The 14,451-nt window shown below is 39.2% G+C and overlaps 1 protein-coding gene across 3 annotated transcripts in view; it reads left to right on the top strand.

Annotated features, from left to right (window-relative positions):
* The window catches only part of LOC120936862 (LIM domain containing preferred translocation partner in lipoma), a 428,104-nt gene that overhangs the window by 343,245 nt on the left and 70,408 nt on the right, over nucleotides 1–14,451 (top strand). For all 3 annotated transcript variants that reach the window (XM_040349587.1, XM_040349584.1, XM_040349586.1), the window contains one exon: nucleotides 7,690–7,859. In XM_040349587.1, coding sequence (XP_040205521.1) covers nucleotides 7,690–7,859 — 170 coding nt within the window. The remainder of the gene's footprint in view (nucleotides 1–7,689; nucleotides 7,860–14,451) is intronic.

Raw genomic sequence — 14,451 nt, 5'->3', positions numbered from 1 at the left:
CTAAAACTGAAGTGCAAAATCTGGTGCAGCTGTGCATGGTAGCCAATTGGCTTCTAACTTCAACTTGTTTACTTGAACTTTAACAAAAAAAACAGGAGCTGATTGGTTTCTATGCAGAGCTGCACCAGATTTTGCACTCTCCAGTTTTAGTAAATCATCCATATTGTCTAAAATATATGCAGTTTTGGGCATCAGTTTCCAAAAAGATATTGGAGGACCGGAGAACGTGCAGAGAAGAGCAACCAAACTGATAAGGGGCATGGAGGAGCTCTGTTATGATTAAAGATTGGCTGAACTGAATGTATTCAGCCCATACACACAATAAGAAAATCGGACAAACCTTTTTATCCGAGGAACGATCGTACCATTTTCTGGTGGTGTGAACACGACTTTCGACAGCCGATTCCGAACTTCCAAACTAAAATTTCCGAAGGGACAAATGCCATAATGTTTCTCCTATGGGAACAGACTGAACAATCCGATACGAAAGATATAAATAACTGTGAATGATCAGTATTCTGTCTCTAGGACAGATAGCTAAAACTCCTTGTGCTATAAACTGCAGATACCACATTTCTTTGATCTCAGTTTTATTAGAACAAGCCAGGTGAAACTACAAAATTAAAGAAATAGACCTCAATAAGTACAATATTGCATACAATACAGCATACATTACAGAAACAAAAATCTACAATACAGGATGGGATAATAAAAACATAATATTTAAGTTCTCTAAGGGTTGAAGGCGATAGATTGATCAAGACATGAAGGAAAATATCACTGGTTTCCTTTTAAGATTGTGTCTTAGGGAAGTGAGGAGTTTTATATGCTAGTTCTCTGTTAGGCAAACGTCGTCTTTGTGGCTTAAAGGGAAGAGGTGCAACACAGCTATTAGTCACGTCTTTCTCCATACTCCTTTCCATAACTTCTAGGAAGAGCCTATCCTCAATGGACATTGCTACCTGGTTATCTTCCTTTGTTCTCTTGAACACTGTGCTTCCTAAGTCGCTTTGGTTGTCGTCATAGGTATTGCTGTCACAGAGGGGACTTAGGAAGGGAAGACGTACAGGGTTGTTGTGTGGTAGCTCATTTATGAGTATGTGATTTTGACAGGGTTGGAAAACAGGGCGACCATGCTCGAGGGTACTAGTGAGCAGGTTATAGGGCATATGTGGCGTTTCGAAGACCGTTGATCAGTTTTCTTGCTTTGAGGACTTGCAAGAGATCTCTCCCTAGGAGTAAGATTATCTGAGCCTGATCATCTAGTTCTGGTATGAGATGTGCTATGTGATTCAAGTGAGTCTGGTGTGGGAATCTCTGATCTGTTGCCTGGCATCTGGTTGCACTCTATTATGGTCAGTAAGGGTAGGCATGTCTTACCATCCATAGATTCAATTTGTAGGCCGTCAGCTCTTCTCTCCGCCGTTTCCATTGTATCTGCACAGGTCCTAAGGGAGTAAGGGCTGCTGGGGCTTTTAAAGTTTAGAATGTCAAAAAACACAGATCTAGCTAGTGACTTATTACTCTGATCATCCAAGATGATGTAGAGCTTGACTGCTTTGTCTCTGCATCCTTTTGGGTAAACTCTCACTAGACAGATTTTGGAGCAGGATCTGACACCTGTATTTCCTTTGCAGACTTCAGTGCACTGTGAAGCGATTGTTGTGGCATCTGTACTAGTCTTTGGTCTCCCTGCCTTGCTCCTCGTCACCTTGGACAGGTGGGAAGATTCTTGGAGTAGGCCTTGGGTGTAGAGCTGTGTTGTGCTCTGTGCTGTCACTCTCTGTACATTTGACACTTGCCTTACAGTCCTTGGCGAAGTGTGTAGACTAAGAGCAGCACTTGTAGCAGATGTTGTTCTTTTTGAGGAATGCCTTGAGATCCTGGATGGTCTTTGTCCTGAAGGCTCTGCATTTCAGAAGAGGATGTGGCATCTTATGTAGAGGGCAGAACTTGGTAGGGTCGTTTTGTCTTGATCCTCTGGCTGAGACTCTGCAAATCTGTGGGAAGAAATGTTAGTTTTGTGCACTGCTGCTGGAGCAATTTTATTATCTAATCACGTGCAAGCTAAAAAAAAATGTTTTATTTTCCTTGCATGATCTTCCAGTGCAATTTCAAGTGCACTTTGCACTAGTAGTTTTCACTTGTAGTGCAAAGTTGATTTGCCTTTAGTAAATAACCCCCAAAGTGTGCCTATTGGCATTTTTTTGGATGCTGCACCCTTCTTATATCAGTCAGTGGTGTAGTAGCATCTTTTTTTTTTTTTTTACCTTGATATAGAATTTTTGCTACTCATTTATGTGTGAATATTGTTTGGTGTTGTCTGCTTTGAAATTGGTTCTTTTTAATTTGGTTTTTAAATAGACCTTATGCCCCTTATGTAACAGACTTTGACCACATAAGGATGATACTTCATATAATCACTTGGGTTGGACTGGGAGTAAAAAAACTGCCTTTTCTGGTTAAAGCATGTATTGTCAACTTTGAGAAATATTAGCATTGCTACTATCCATGAGCCCCACAGCCAGTTTATACAGGCAACTTTTCTGTTGTTCAGGGCTGGACATAATTCTAGACCACCAGATCATTGCTTGCGCATTGTAGCAACGCTGCTCCATTCGATTAGGTAATGTAGAGGCTTTGCAGAATATTGCCACTGTGTGTTAAAGCAGGCTACTGGTGAAATCTTACTATATCTGATGTTCCATGGTACAGGAAAGTTGAAAGCATGTTTATTATTCCAAGTTTGTCACCATATTTTATATTTCAGATTAGTGTGTTTTCTTTAGTTACTATGAATGCAGTAAATCTAGAAAAGTAATAGTAAACCCCCCAAGCGTCATTGTGAACTTAAGTCATTTCTGTCATTAAAGCAAATTGTTTTATCACTTGTAATGCTAATCATTTCCTCCAGCTTTATGTATCAAACCTTTTTATTTTCTTCTTAACACTGTCTGTGTCTTTGCCAATTTATCGTCTTCGCACTCTTATCTCCTATTCATCCATTTCATTTAGTATGGAGCCGACAGCTTATCCACTGTTATTATGGCCCATTGATCAAGTAATTGGAAAAGGGCAAATCGGCAGCGGCAGTGCCTGTGATTTGCATGAAATATTCCCAGCCCTGGGTGCATGTAGCATGGTAATTGCTGCATCCACATAGCTGTCAGCTAATAACTATATTAGTCAGAATATGGAAAGCCGTATCTTAGCATATTAAAAGTTCTATTGGCGCAGATAGGCTTTGAATAGGGGGATTTAATTAAACATGCTAGCAGGCTTCCAGGCTTTATGAGAAGTCAAGGAGAAAATGTTTACTGCTAATTAAATGTAAGTCTCTTGGGTTAAATGAGGTCATTGTCCTTAAGTGTTACCTTTTAACCTCTGCCTCATTCGAAAGTACAGAACAAAGAATATTTTCAATATCACTTGTTAGATAAATCTGATATTACTGAACCTTAAATGCTCTGTACAATTTTCGGGGAACCACTGCAAATAAAATTGTTAATGCAAACAAAGTAAAGTGCATAAACTTCTTTAAAGAAATACAATTATTTTTTATAAAGTCTCTTCTATGTGTAATTTCCTGTTATCATTCTTTCCATTAAGTTCACTTCTTACATTGCCCAACAGCCAGAAATTCAGATCAAGCTGACTGAGACCCACAATTGTCTGATGAATTTGAAAAAATGGACAGAGTGTAGTAGGATAATATTAAATCATTTCTGCGCCTGAAATCTTGTATTTCATTCATGCCATTACATACATGCGATAAAAAATATAAGTGTAATTTTATTAATCTATATTCAAAATTTTATAGTTGGAAAGAGCATTCTCATATAACAATATACAACCATAAAAACCAAGTTAACAGTATGATGTATCTTGTCCAGAATTAGTAATCCTAAGGCTCCACACGTTTCCTGGACCTGGTCTACTTCTTCATGCAAAATTGATACATCATTTTTACAGCATACAATACAATCTAAGTAGAATAATAACCATCATTATATGCAATTTGTGATAAAACAACATCTCACTGAATATTAAAATAACACCCAAAGTGTGCCAAACATGAGGGAGGGGGACAGGCCTCAAGAAATCCAAGGTGAAGATCCCCCCTCTCCCACACGCACCCCCAGACCATTGTCTTTCCTCCTTTCCTTCCAAGATAAACCTAATTGGATAGGTTTATTTTTAAACTTTTCAATGTAGAGCTTAAGAAATATCTTGTACTACGCACAAATGTAATACCTTATTGTTGTGGCAGACTTCCTTCATTGCTTAATACACCACAAACTAGATGGTTCTCAATTTTTCCAGAGGGCAACATTTTAGTTCATCCTATATATGGGAAGAATAAAACAAAATGGAATAAAATAAAACCCAACAATGTATAAATATGACTGAACTTCATATTAAATTGGGTTACCTGTCAAAACTAGGTACCAAATGTGGCATAGAAGGGGTTCAGGAGTGTTTAAAGCGGAACTTCCACTTTTGCGTGGAACACTGCTTTAGAGGTAAATATATTTTTGTTTTCACCAAAATAATTAATACTACAAGGGAGATATACCCAAGCGGTAGAGGAGATGGAGAGTATTAAAGTACATTCAACATTGTAGAGAGAGTAGGCTCTGGTTTACAGGCGTGTACTATATTACAAAATTCACATACATGTATAACTAAGAAAACGAAAAATGAAAAAGGTAAGTAAGAGAAGTGAGAAAACAAAGAAAGAAAAAGGCTTGGAACAGCCTGAAAGGGGAGAGAAAAAAAGAGCTTAAGCTCCCTCATGATCCGACAATAAAAATGGGTAAAAGGGAATTGTTAGAAGAAAAAATATGATTAAAGGAGTTGTAAAGAAAACATTTTTTTCACCTTAATGCAATCTATGCATGAGATGGCCACTCGCTGTATCACAGGAGCGCGCCTGCAATTACTGACCACCATGCGAGCTCTCGCATGACTGTGGTGAGTAATTGCGGGGAGGACAGAGACAGCCGCGGAGGGACCCCAGAAGACGTGGATTGGGGCCACTCTGCAAAACGAACTGCACAGTGGAGGTAAGTATAACATGTTTGTTATTTTAAATGAAAAAAAATTTCAGTTTCCTTTACTAACGCTTTAAGAGACTGGTCATAACATATCTTTAAGAGTGGTAGAAGTGGAGAAGTCAAGCCAAACATACCATAGGATTTAAAATTTCTCAAAAGTATCCGTATCTAGTGCAAGCATTTCTTCCATCTGCATGATATTAACGGTAGAAACCTACAGGGATAATGAAGGGATCAATTGTCTTGCTGCGCAAAGGAAGAAGTGCATTGTTTGAGATGCTACTGAGCCCAGGAGCATGGACTGGTTCTGCCACCTCCAGGGTGGGTGACAGGGACTCCTGGTACACTGTGTTATAGAAAGTAAAAACTTTGGCCCAAAAGGGGCGTAACCTGCTGCACTCCCACCAGGTATGGAAATAATTCCCTCCCTGTCAAGCCACATCTCCAACAAGTAGCTGGCACATCGGGGAACATCCTATGCAGTGAAAGGGGGACTTTGTACCAATGAGAGAGAAGTTACGTTATTTTCTTGTGCATAGCAAGACATCGTGGACTTGTGAGTAAAATGGAAGGAGGTTTTCCAATCTGCAGTTGCGAGCTCTTTCCCCAGGGCCAGGGACTGAGGTAACTCCTCTTTAAAGATTGAGAAAAGGCTGCAGCTTAAGGCTTAAATGTTTCCACAGTGATATGCCCAAAAATGTGTTCATTTTAAACGGCTAGTCATATTCTTCTCAAGGTACCTGCAAATACAGAGACACACAGAGTATAAAGAATAAATATATAGACTGTGTGGTTCCAACCATATAGATCTATCCTCGGGATTCACAATATAAATAGATGTACCTAAAGCAGTTCACCACATATTTCCTGTTGGTGATCCCCCATTCAAAGGAGAGACTTTTAGTCAGACATAGCCCTACATAAATGGGGTCCCCTAGATTGGCCACAGGTGGCAGCATCAGCCAGCTGGAAGCAGGCCGGCATGCGCACCACTCCAAACATGGCCGCCGCTACCTCCTAGGAGGGGCATGCATGTGCCATGGAAGGAAAGCCAAGACCAGCCACAGCAACTGTATTTGTAGACACAATGATTTTTTTGGCAAACATACAGTGTACGCAGTACGAAAGTTGCAACAAAGCCCTGGAACAAAAAAGTTTGATAACGTTTTTATGAGCGAGTTGACAAGTTTCCGCTTAACCTGCGGAGACTGCGGTTCCGGAGCACAGACACCTCCCCCCCCCCATAATTGCAGAGACCCCAAACAAAACAAGAATTATATACAACCATCACTATATTACACATCCGGTCTTCTGTATGTGGTCTGTGGGGATCCTTGTTGTGGGACTTTTGAGCCTTGAGGGGCTGTCTATTTATTTCTTCAAACGATGGAGAGTTTTCTCTTTTCGTTTCTTATGGAAAAATCTCCCTTTTATATAATCTAAGAATATTTGATTTCTTGATACAGCACCGAGTATTTTCTGATATCTACTTCTCCATGCCCCTGATGAAGAGATACTTACCAAATTCCCTGAAACGTGTCTGGACTACCAGAGAAATGTTTTCTTTGAGTATATGTAGCTCCATGTTGGAGCCTGGTATCATATATATGCTGTATTTATGTATAACACACGTTGTTACACCATTATAACATTTTTAATATTTAAATACCAATAAATGTCATACTTTATAAATCTTTTTAAATATAAAGTTTAATTTTCAGTGCACAGTTATACCATTGACGCAAGCATTGTAAACAATGAAATTAAATTGGTCTCATGCCAAGGGTTTAAGAAGAATCTAATCTTTATGCCAGATATTTAATTTCATGCATCTTTTGATCTTTATGCCAAGTTAGCAGCATGGCCAAAGCTCTTTTGGTCATACTTCTCCTGTGGATTATAAGGGTGCACTTATTTCTGCACTTCTGTGACTGACCCAAATTTAGCAGAAAGCGGGCTAAAGTCTGCTGTTGGCACAGGTACAGGCGGGATCAGCCCAGATTCCTGACTGGCAGCTTGCTCAGCCTCTCAGCATGCCATTGAGAGTCTGAGCCAACTGCTCCTGCATCCTCCACAGCCCAGCGCTCCAGTGAACGCTGGAGGTGCAGAGCAGAGAGTTGGTAACTGGCAGAGACTAGCTCTTTGCTCACTAAATACCAAGTGATCAGCGGTCTTTGATCACTCAGTTCCCGATCTGGGAGGCACGAACAGATACACCTCGGTGAGTATGAATGTGCGCTTTTTTTTTTTAAAGCCTGCACTTATCTTTTTTTTATTATTGAAATATTTCCTGACTCTGCTTGTAATAAAGATTAATGTTACATTTAAATATTATCGAATTGATTATAAAAAGGAAATGTGGTGTGAAACCCAACTTTGTAGGTATAATTAATTACTTTCTTGTTCACCATATGCATGTACGTACAAGCCTTTAAAGTGTGCACTGGACTAAGGGTGTCGGTGCTATTATCCACTCTGTTGTGGTACACTTAGGTACTTATTTAAATGACAGTATTGTCTTAATACATTTTTCTTTTCTTTTTTTTTATTATTTTATATGTAGAATATTAACAAATATAAAACATTAATGCAAATGTGTTTTCAGCAATGGTATAATTTTTGTTGGTTTCAGGTCGTTGTGCTCGGTGTGGAGAGAATGTCGTAGGCGAGGGTACTGGATGTACTGCCATGGACCAAGTGTTCCATGTGGATTGTTTTACCTGCATGACCTGCAACAGCAAACTACGTGGGCACCCCTTTTATGCTGTGGACAAGAAGGCATTTTGTGAGCCTTGCTACATTGTAAGTACCTCTCTAGGTATCTCTTGCCTGCTTCATTCTCTAGCTGCTGATCTCTACATATTTTTCAACAGAAATCATCTACAAATCAAAATTTCTGTAAATTGTGTTCTGTTGTGTTCAGAAGAATGTTTAACATATCTTCACAGGAGAGCTTAGAGTTGTGTTGCTGTTTAAGGAACAAATAGGTTGGTTGACCTTCAGTGCCCCTCCACCGTGACGGCTCTACATTATTTTAGGGTTCTTGCATAGCCATTTCATTAGACCAAGTAAGTTATTGGCAACTGCAAATGGCAGGCTTGTTGTGCTGTAGAAAAACAATATAAGATTAAATTCCTTTTTTAATCACGTCATGATTAGTGTCCATGTTAAGTCAGCATTTAAAAGTAAACTTGATTATGTTTACACTGGTTAGGAAATGCATCTATAAATGATTGTAAATACTGTATATGCTTCCCAATATAATTCTAACCATGCAATGACTTTTTGTTTTTGGTCTCAGCTAGCATCCCCCTGAGTTGGCGATCTGTCCTTGGAAATCTTTGTTAAAGTGGTTGTTAATCCACTGTAACTAAATCGTCTTATCCCCTCGGTACCATAATAACAAGTGTGCCTGTGTTATGTAAAAAATCTTCCGATCTGTACCTACACAAGCTCTGCTCTCGGCGCTCAGCTGCTTCCTCTGTTCTCAACTCTCGGGCTCACAGCTCCAGTGGGTGGGGCCAAGCCCTTCCACTGACCTCAGCTGAGGAGAAGGGGAAGAGAGAGCCGACAGCAGAATGCCATGAGTGGAGCTTATACAAGTACAGATTGGAAGATTTTTTTACATAACACAGGGACACTTGTTAGTCTTATCCCCTCTGTACCATAATATCTTTTTGCAGTTTTGTGAGCAACAGGAGGGGGGCACTGGCATGAGCAGACAAGCAGGGAGAGGGGAGGAGACAGATGGCAGGACTGCGGATGATGGAATCACGTAAACTGACCATGGTGTCAGGGCTTAGCAGCCCTGATACACCTTGGTCAGTTTACAGAGGTGAGGGCATAGCCAGGCAGGATCAGCCTGGTTTTTCAGGTGATAGAAGGGGCCAAATAAAAAAGTTGATCTTTGCCAGCACACCATGGATCAACACAAAGTAGTGTCCAAACGGATTGTTTATTGCATGATCACAACACAAGGAGAGTGCAAAGTTTCGGAGTCACGCAATACCCCTTCATCCGGCATGTGATAAACATGGGGTAACGGTGAAAAGAGTTTTAGAAATTAAGAAAATGTATGAAAAGAGAGGGGGTTGCCAGATAACATACTATCACTACCTGTGTATTGTCAAGATGGACTTGATAATGTGGATCCTTAGTGACTGTGAGAACAGACCTAATGCTAGAGAGCATCTGTATACAGCACACGGTCTGGATATAGATCCGTGCCAGTGCAGAGATCAATAGCTGTAGCTCGGATCACAACAGTGATCGCTGGCCGCGCATTCACGATGAGCCGGCGGTAACAGAGCAATGGGGAACGCTGCAGTGCTGGGGCCGCCGATGTCATGGAATTGTTGGTCATCTATATATATATATATATATATATATATATATATATATATATATATATAATCTCGCACGATCTAGACTCATATCGGCACCAGCGTGGTGATCAATGTTTGCAGGTCGGCTTGGATTACAACAGCGATCGTCGAATGCGCAATGCGCCGGCGGTAACCAAACAATGGGGGACGCTGCAGTGCTGGGTCCGCCGATGTCATATAAATGTGTGAAGTCTTCGGACCCTGCCCATCGAGGCAGGTTGCATCCAATTAACAAGGTAAGTGGAGAAGAGAAGTGAATGTGAGGAGCGTGAGTGGAGAAACATACGTCAAAGCAGCGGTAGAGCAAGGAAAGAAGAACAGGAAGTGAAAAAAGAAAGAGAGATGAAAAGGGGAAGGGAGAGGGGGGAAGGGCGAAGGGAGGAAGGGCTCAAAAACCTGGATACAAGAGACCTAATTTAGTCAAAATGAAACTCAAGGTTCCAAGCACTGTGCTGTATAACGTGCTTTGACCGGATCTGCATCCATGTTTTTATATATATATATATATATATATATATATATATAATATATATATATAAATATATATATGAGTTAACGCTTTAATGTTAAATAAAGATGGAGACTTTAGAAAACATAAATGTTAATAATTGGATATTTAATTACTATTATTTCAGTTAAGAGGCTGGCTATGGTTAAGTCACAATAGCGTTACTCCAACTAATCCTAAGGGCTAGTTTTCACTTGCTTAAAAAACATGGCTTTGGGCACGTTTTGTTAAAGCTCTCTGAACGCCAGTCAAAACTTCTGTAAATAATTAAAATGGTTAGCTTACAGTCCTGTTTACACCTTGCTTTTACTTGGTGCTTCGGCGGGGCTTTAAGTGAGCTTTGCCATAGACCTCTATGGAGGATTTGAAGCCCCACTAAAATGACAAGGAGTATTATTTTTAAAGCAAAGCCGAAGTAAAGCAAAAGGGAGGTGTAGACATGACTGTAAGCTAACCATTTTATTTAGTGACAGGAGCTTTGACTAGCGTTCAGAGAGCTTTAACAAAGCCTGTCCGAAGCCTTGTTTTGAAGCAAGTGTAACATGGCCTTTAATGTATGCATTTTTTACTGTTGTGTATATTGCTATTTGGGCTCATTCTTCAGTTTCATGCTGCACCCCATCATACAAAATGTAATTGCTACTATTTAACACTTTGCAGGCCACTTATTTAATAGAAAAATGACTAAACTAGCACCTAATATTGCTGCCTTTAACATACCTATTATTTGTCTTTTCTCTGTAATGGGCATTGCAATTTTTATCACCTTTGACATTTCAGGCCGTGTCAGAGGTTTTCTTAGCAAAGCAGCAGGAAGCTGCTCACTTGTTCTCTCTTGTACAAGTGACAGCAATGACTGAAGAGATTTCAGGGCTTGGCACATGCAGGAGAAACTAAGGGGATGGTCTTACTATGTCTGAGACTTTCTTTTTTTTTTTTTTTTTATAGATTTTTAACATATTCACATAATTTTAACATATGTATATTTTAAAAATGCCAATGACCAAAACATTGCCATTCTTTGTCTTCATTCCCTAGGAAAAGATGCAGGTTGTTCAACTTACTCAATCTTTGGAATCAAATGACATTCATTTTAACTTATTTAGTGTCCTTTTTAATTACTTTTAGCACATTTAGGATTCCAAGTTCCTGGCACATAAAAATCGGAATTATACAAGTACAGTCCACTCCTGATAAAAGTGCAGACTGAAGCCAGTTGTCGAGTTTCCAAAGACAGCATTATGAAAAGATGAGTGCAAGGTTAAAATGATGCTCTGTTTGGCGGCAATATATATATTTTTTTTAAACTGTTCTCTAGCTCAGTCCATGTAGTCTGTATCCCATAGAACTAATGTGTCTATGCAGCCTGTAAAAACAAGCCACTGAGCAACTATTAAAAGTGTTGTAAAGGTAAAAAAAACATTTTCCTAAATAGCTTCCTTTACCCTAGTGCAGTCCTCCTTCTCTTACCTCATCCTTCGATTTTGCTTTTAAATGTTTTTATTTCTTCTGAGAAATCCTCACCTCCTGTTCTTCTGTCTGTAACTCCACACAGTAATGCAAGGCTTTCTCCCTGGTGTTGAGTGTTGTGCTCGCCCCCTGCCTTGGACTACAGGAGAGTCAGGACGCCCACTAACACACAGCTCCTTTATCTGCAACGTAGAGAGCATCCTGACTCTCCTGTAGTCCAAGGGGGGGGGGGGCGAGCATGACACTCCACACTAGGGAGAAAGGATGAGGTAAGTGAAGGAGGACTGCACTAAGGTAAAGGAAGCTATTTAGGAAAAAGAAATTGTACCTTTACAACCCCTTTAAAAAACAGCATATTTTTACAATGCTCTTTAATTTCATGGCATATTTGTATCAAAAGCTACTTGGGTATATTCATGGTAGGTGTCTTTATATGGTGCTAAACTACATCAGACCTGCCTAGATATGTTTCTCTGATTGCACTACCTTGCCTCAATAATTAGCAATCAGTTCTTCAATACCATTCAAATGTCAAAAAAAGTTGTTTTCCATTGGAGTAATATGATTTTTTTTTTTTTTTACTGAAAGACTAAAGATGGGTTTACTGATGTATGATTTTTTTTTTTTTAACAATAGATTGTTATCTGTTGTGTAGATGCAATAGGTTTATTCCATGTGTGTTTGAAGACCAACGCCAGTAAAGGTGGCTGGTTGTAATTGGTCCATGCTGTTTTAATAGATAAAACATCAATAACCTAGACCATTAGCACCATGGTTCTGTATAGATTACATGTGCATATACACTCTCTTGATAGGCCTACATAAAGCCATAACATTCTTGCCTTGTCAGGAAAATGCTTCACTCCTGATTTTCCTTTCTTCTGCAGATCTTGCATGAACAAGGCTTTAGTTGTTCCAGAAGCAGTTTGGTTTTATCATGATTAGTCATCAAGCAACACAATTGTGCTTTCTGGTGAATTTTCGATGACTAAAGCTCGGTAGCCAATAATAATGATTACTTTTGTCACGGCATTTTGGCATAGTGACGTAGTTTGACTTGTTAAGCATATTATTGAAAATTATTTTTTTCTAATCTGCATGTACAAAGAATCTTCTCCAAATGAAAGATTTCAACAAATACAACTCTTAGCAGTAAAAACAGACCCAATAATATGCATAAAATGTAAATTGTTAAAAAAAACAAGGTCAGTCAATTAGTTTAAAATTTGCTTAATAACAGTTTTTGACCACAATAAAGGAAACTGTAATTTACAGATTTTGGTGGCAAAATCATAAAAATGTTTCCCTTTATATGTGATACTTGGAGAGTAATTTATGGGAAGTGCTGTCGGTGGGTTATTTCAAGCACTCTGTAATTTCAATTTAAACTGCTCAATGGTATCATTAAGACCATTATGTATGGTTTCTGAGTATGTTCTGTTTAAATGGCAACTTAAAAAAAAGTCATGAATATTTGAACAAAATTGTCCACAATGCATGCTTAGTAGTACATGCGATCTGTAGTTCCTTTACTTTGAAACATTTAACTACAGAGTGCTTTTTTTAATTATTGATAATATTTTTGAAAATAACTGAATAAAATAAAATAATACTACTACCATTACAAGTGGCATTCTCCACTGTAATTCCTTGTGATAACAGAGAGATCTTTCTGTTACCAGCAGTTACATCAGCATTGTTATAACAATACAAACAATAGTTATTTTTGACATACAAATATAATCTTATTAAAAAATAAATAAGGGGAAGGTTAAAATATGTGAGATTTACATTTATGTTGACCTAGTTCTCAAGCATAAATAAGTACAGATTTTTACAAAAAAAATGTAACTGAATAGCCTTATCAGAGTTGATTATTCACATTAAGTTCAAATTGCACAATGAGCTACATATAAGTGGTATTCAATTCACACAGCCACATTTCAAGGCTCAGTTTTATTGCAGCAGGAAATAAATAACAAATCCAAAAACAAAATATGTTTAGTCCTTTTACCCGTGGGGCAATCTTCAATTAGGCCCCTTTCACACTGACACGTTTTTCAGACGGTTTAGCGCTAAACATAGTGTTGCTATACCGCCTGAAAAAATCGTGCCCTGCAGTCTTTAATGTGAAAGCCAGAAGGCTTTCCCATCGAAGCGGTGCGCTAGCAAGACCGCTCCAAAAGTTCTGCTAGCCGCATCTTTGGAGCGGTATAAGAGCGGGGTGTTTACCGCTCCTTCCCATTGAAATCAATGGGAAACCGCAGTAATACCGACGGCAATCCGCCTCTGCCGGCTGTATTAACCCTTTTCCGCCCGCTAGCGGGGGTTAAAAGTGCACCACTAGTGGCCGAATATTACGGTAAATACGACGGTATAGCGCCGCTAAAAATCGCAGCGCTATACCGCCACCGCACCTCCGCTGCCCTGTGTGAAAGGGGCCTTAAAGGAACACTAAAGGTTAATTTTTTTATTAGATCAATTGATTGCTGTAAGCTAGAGCATTTAAATATCACTTACCTCGTTTTTCCTTTTGACCTCCAAAATACAGTAATCCAGGTTTGAAAATGCCATTTCCTGTCACTCCTCTTCTTGCTTTCCACCAGCATCTGAGCCGTTTTGCATGGTGGAAAGCAGAATGTGCTCGACCCCCTCCCTATGACTAGAGCCCTGTGTGAAGATGCTCTCTTATCCCTCACAGGCATGGAGGCTAAGCCTAATGGGAACTGTATTTCCCATTAGGCCGTGATGTAGCAAGAATGAATGCATACCGCAAACCAGGAAGTCAGTGATAATAATGATTCAGGAGTGACAGAGGTGAATAAAACAGCTCGATTTCAACAGGTATCAAACTAGTTATAATGCAAAACATTTATTTTTACTTTATCAGCTACTGTCGGACTTTAATTTAAGAGGAAAATATTTTTGTCTTTACAACCCCTTTGATAATTTTTTTGCCCTTATTTAACCACTTTAATACCGTTCACTTTTACCCCCTTCCTGCCCAGGCCAATTTTCAGCTTTCAATGTT

The sequence above is a fragment of the Rana temporaria genome, chromosome 4, assembly GCF_905171775.1.
Source record: "Rana temporaria chromosome 4, aRanTem1.1, whole genome shotgun sequence".
NCBI classification, from domain to species: domain Eukaryota; kingdom Metazoa; phylum Chordata; class Amphibia; order Anura; family Ranidae; genus Rana; species Rana temporaria.
The sequence above is the reverse complement of the archived record's forward strand: the minus strand, read 5'-3'. Positions and strand labels throughout refer to the sequence as shown.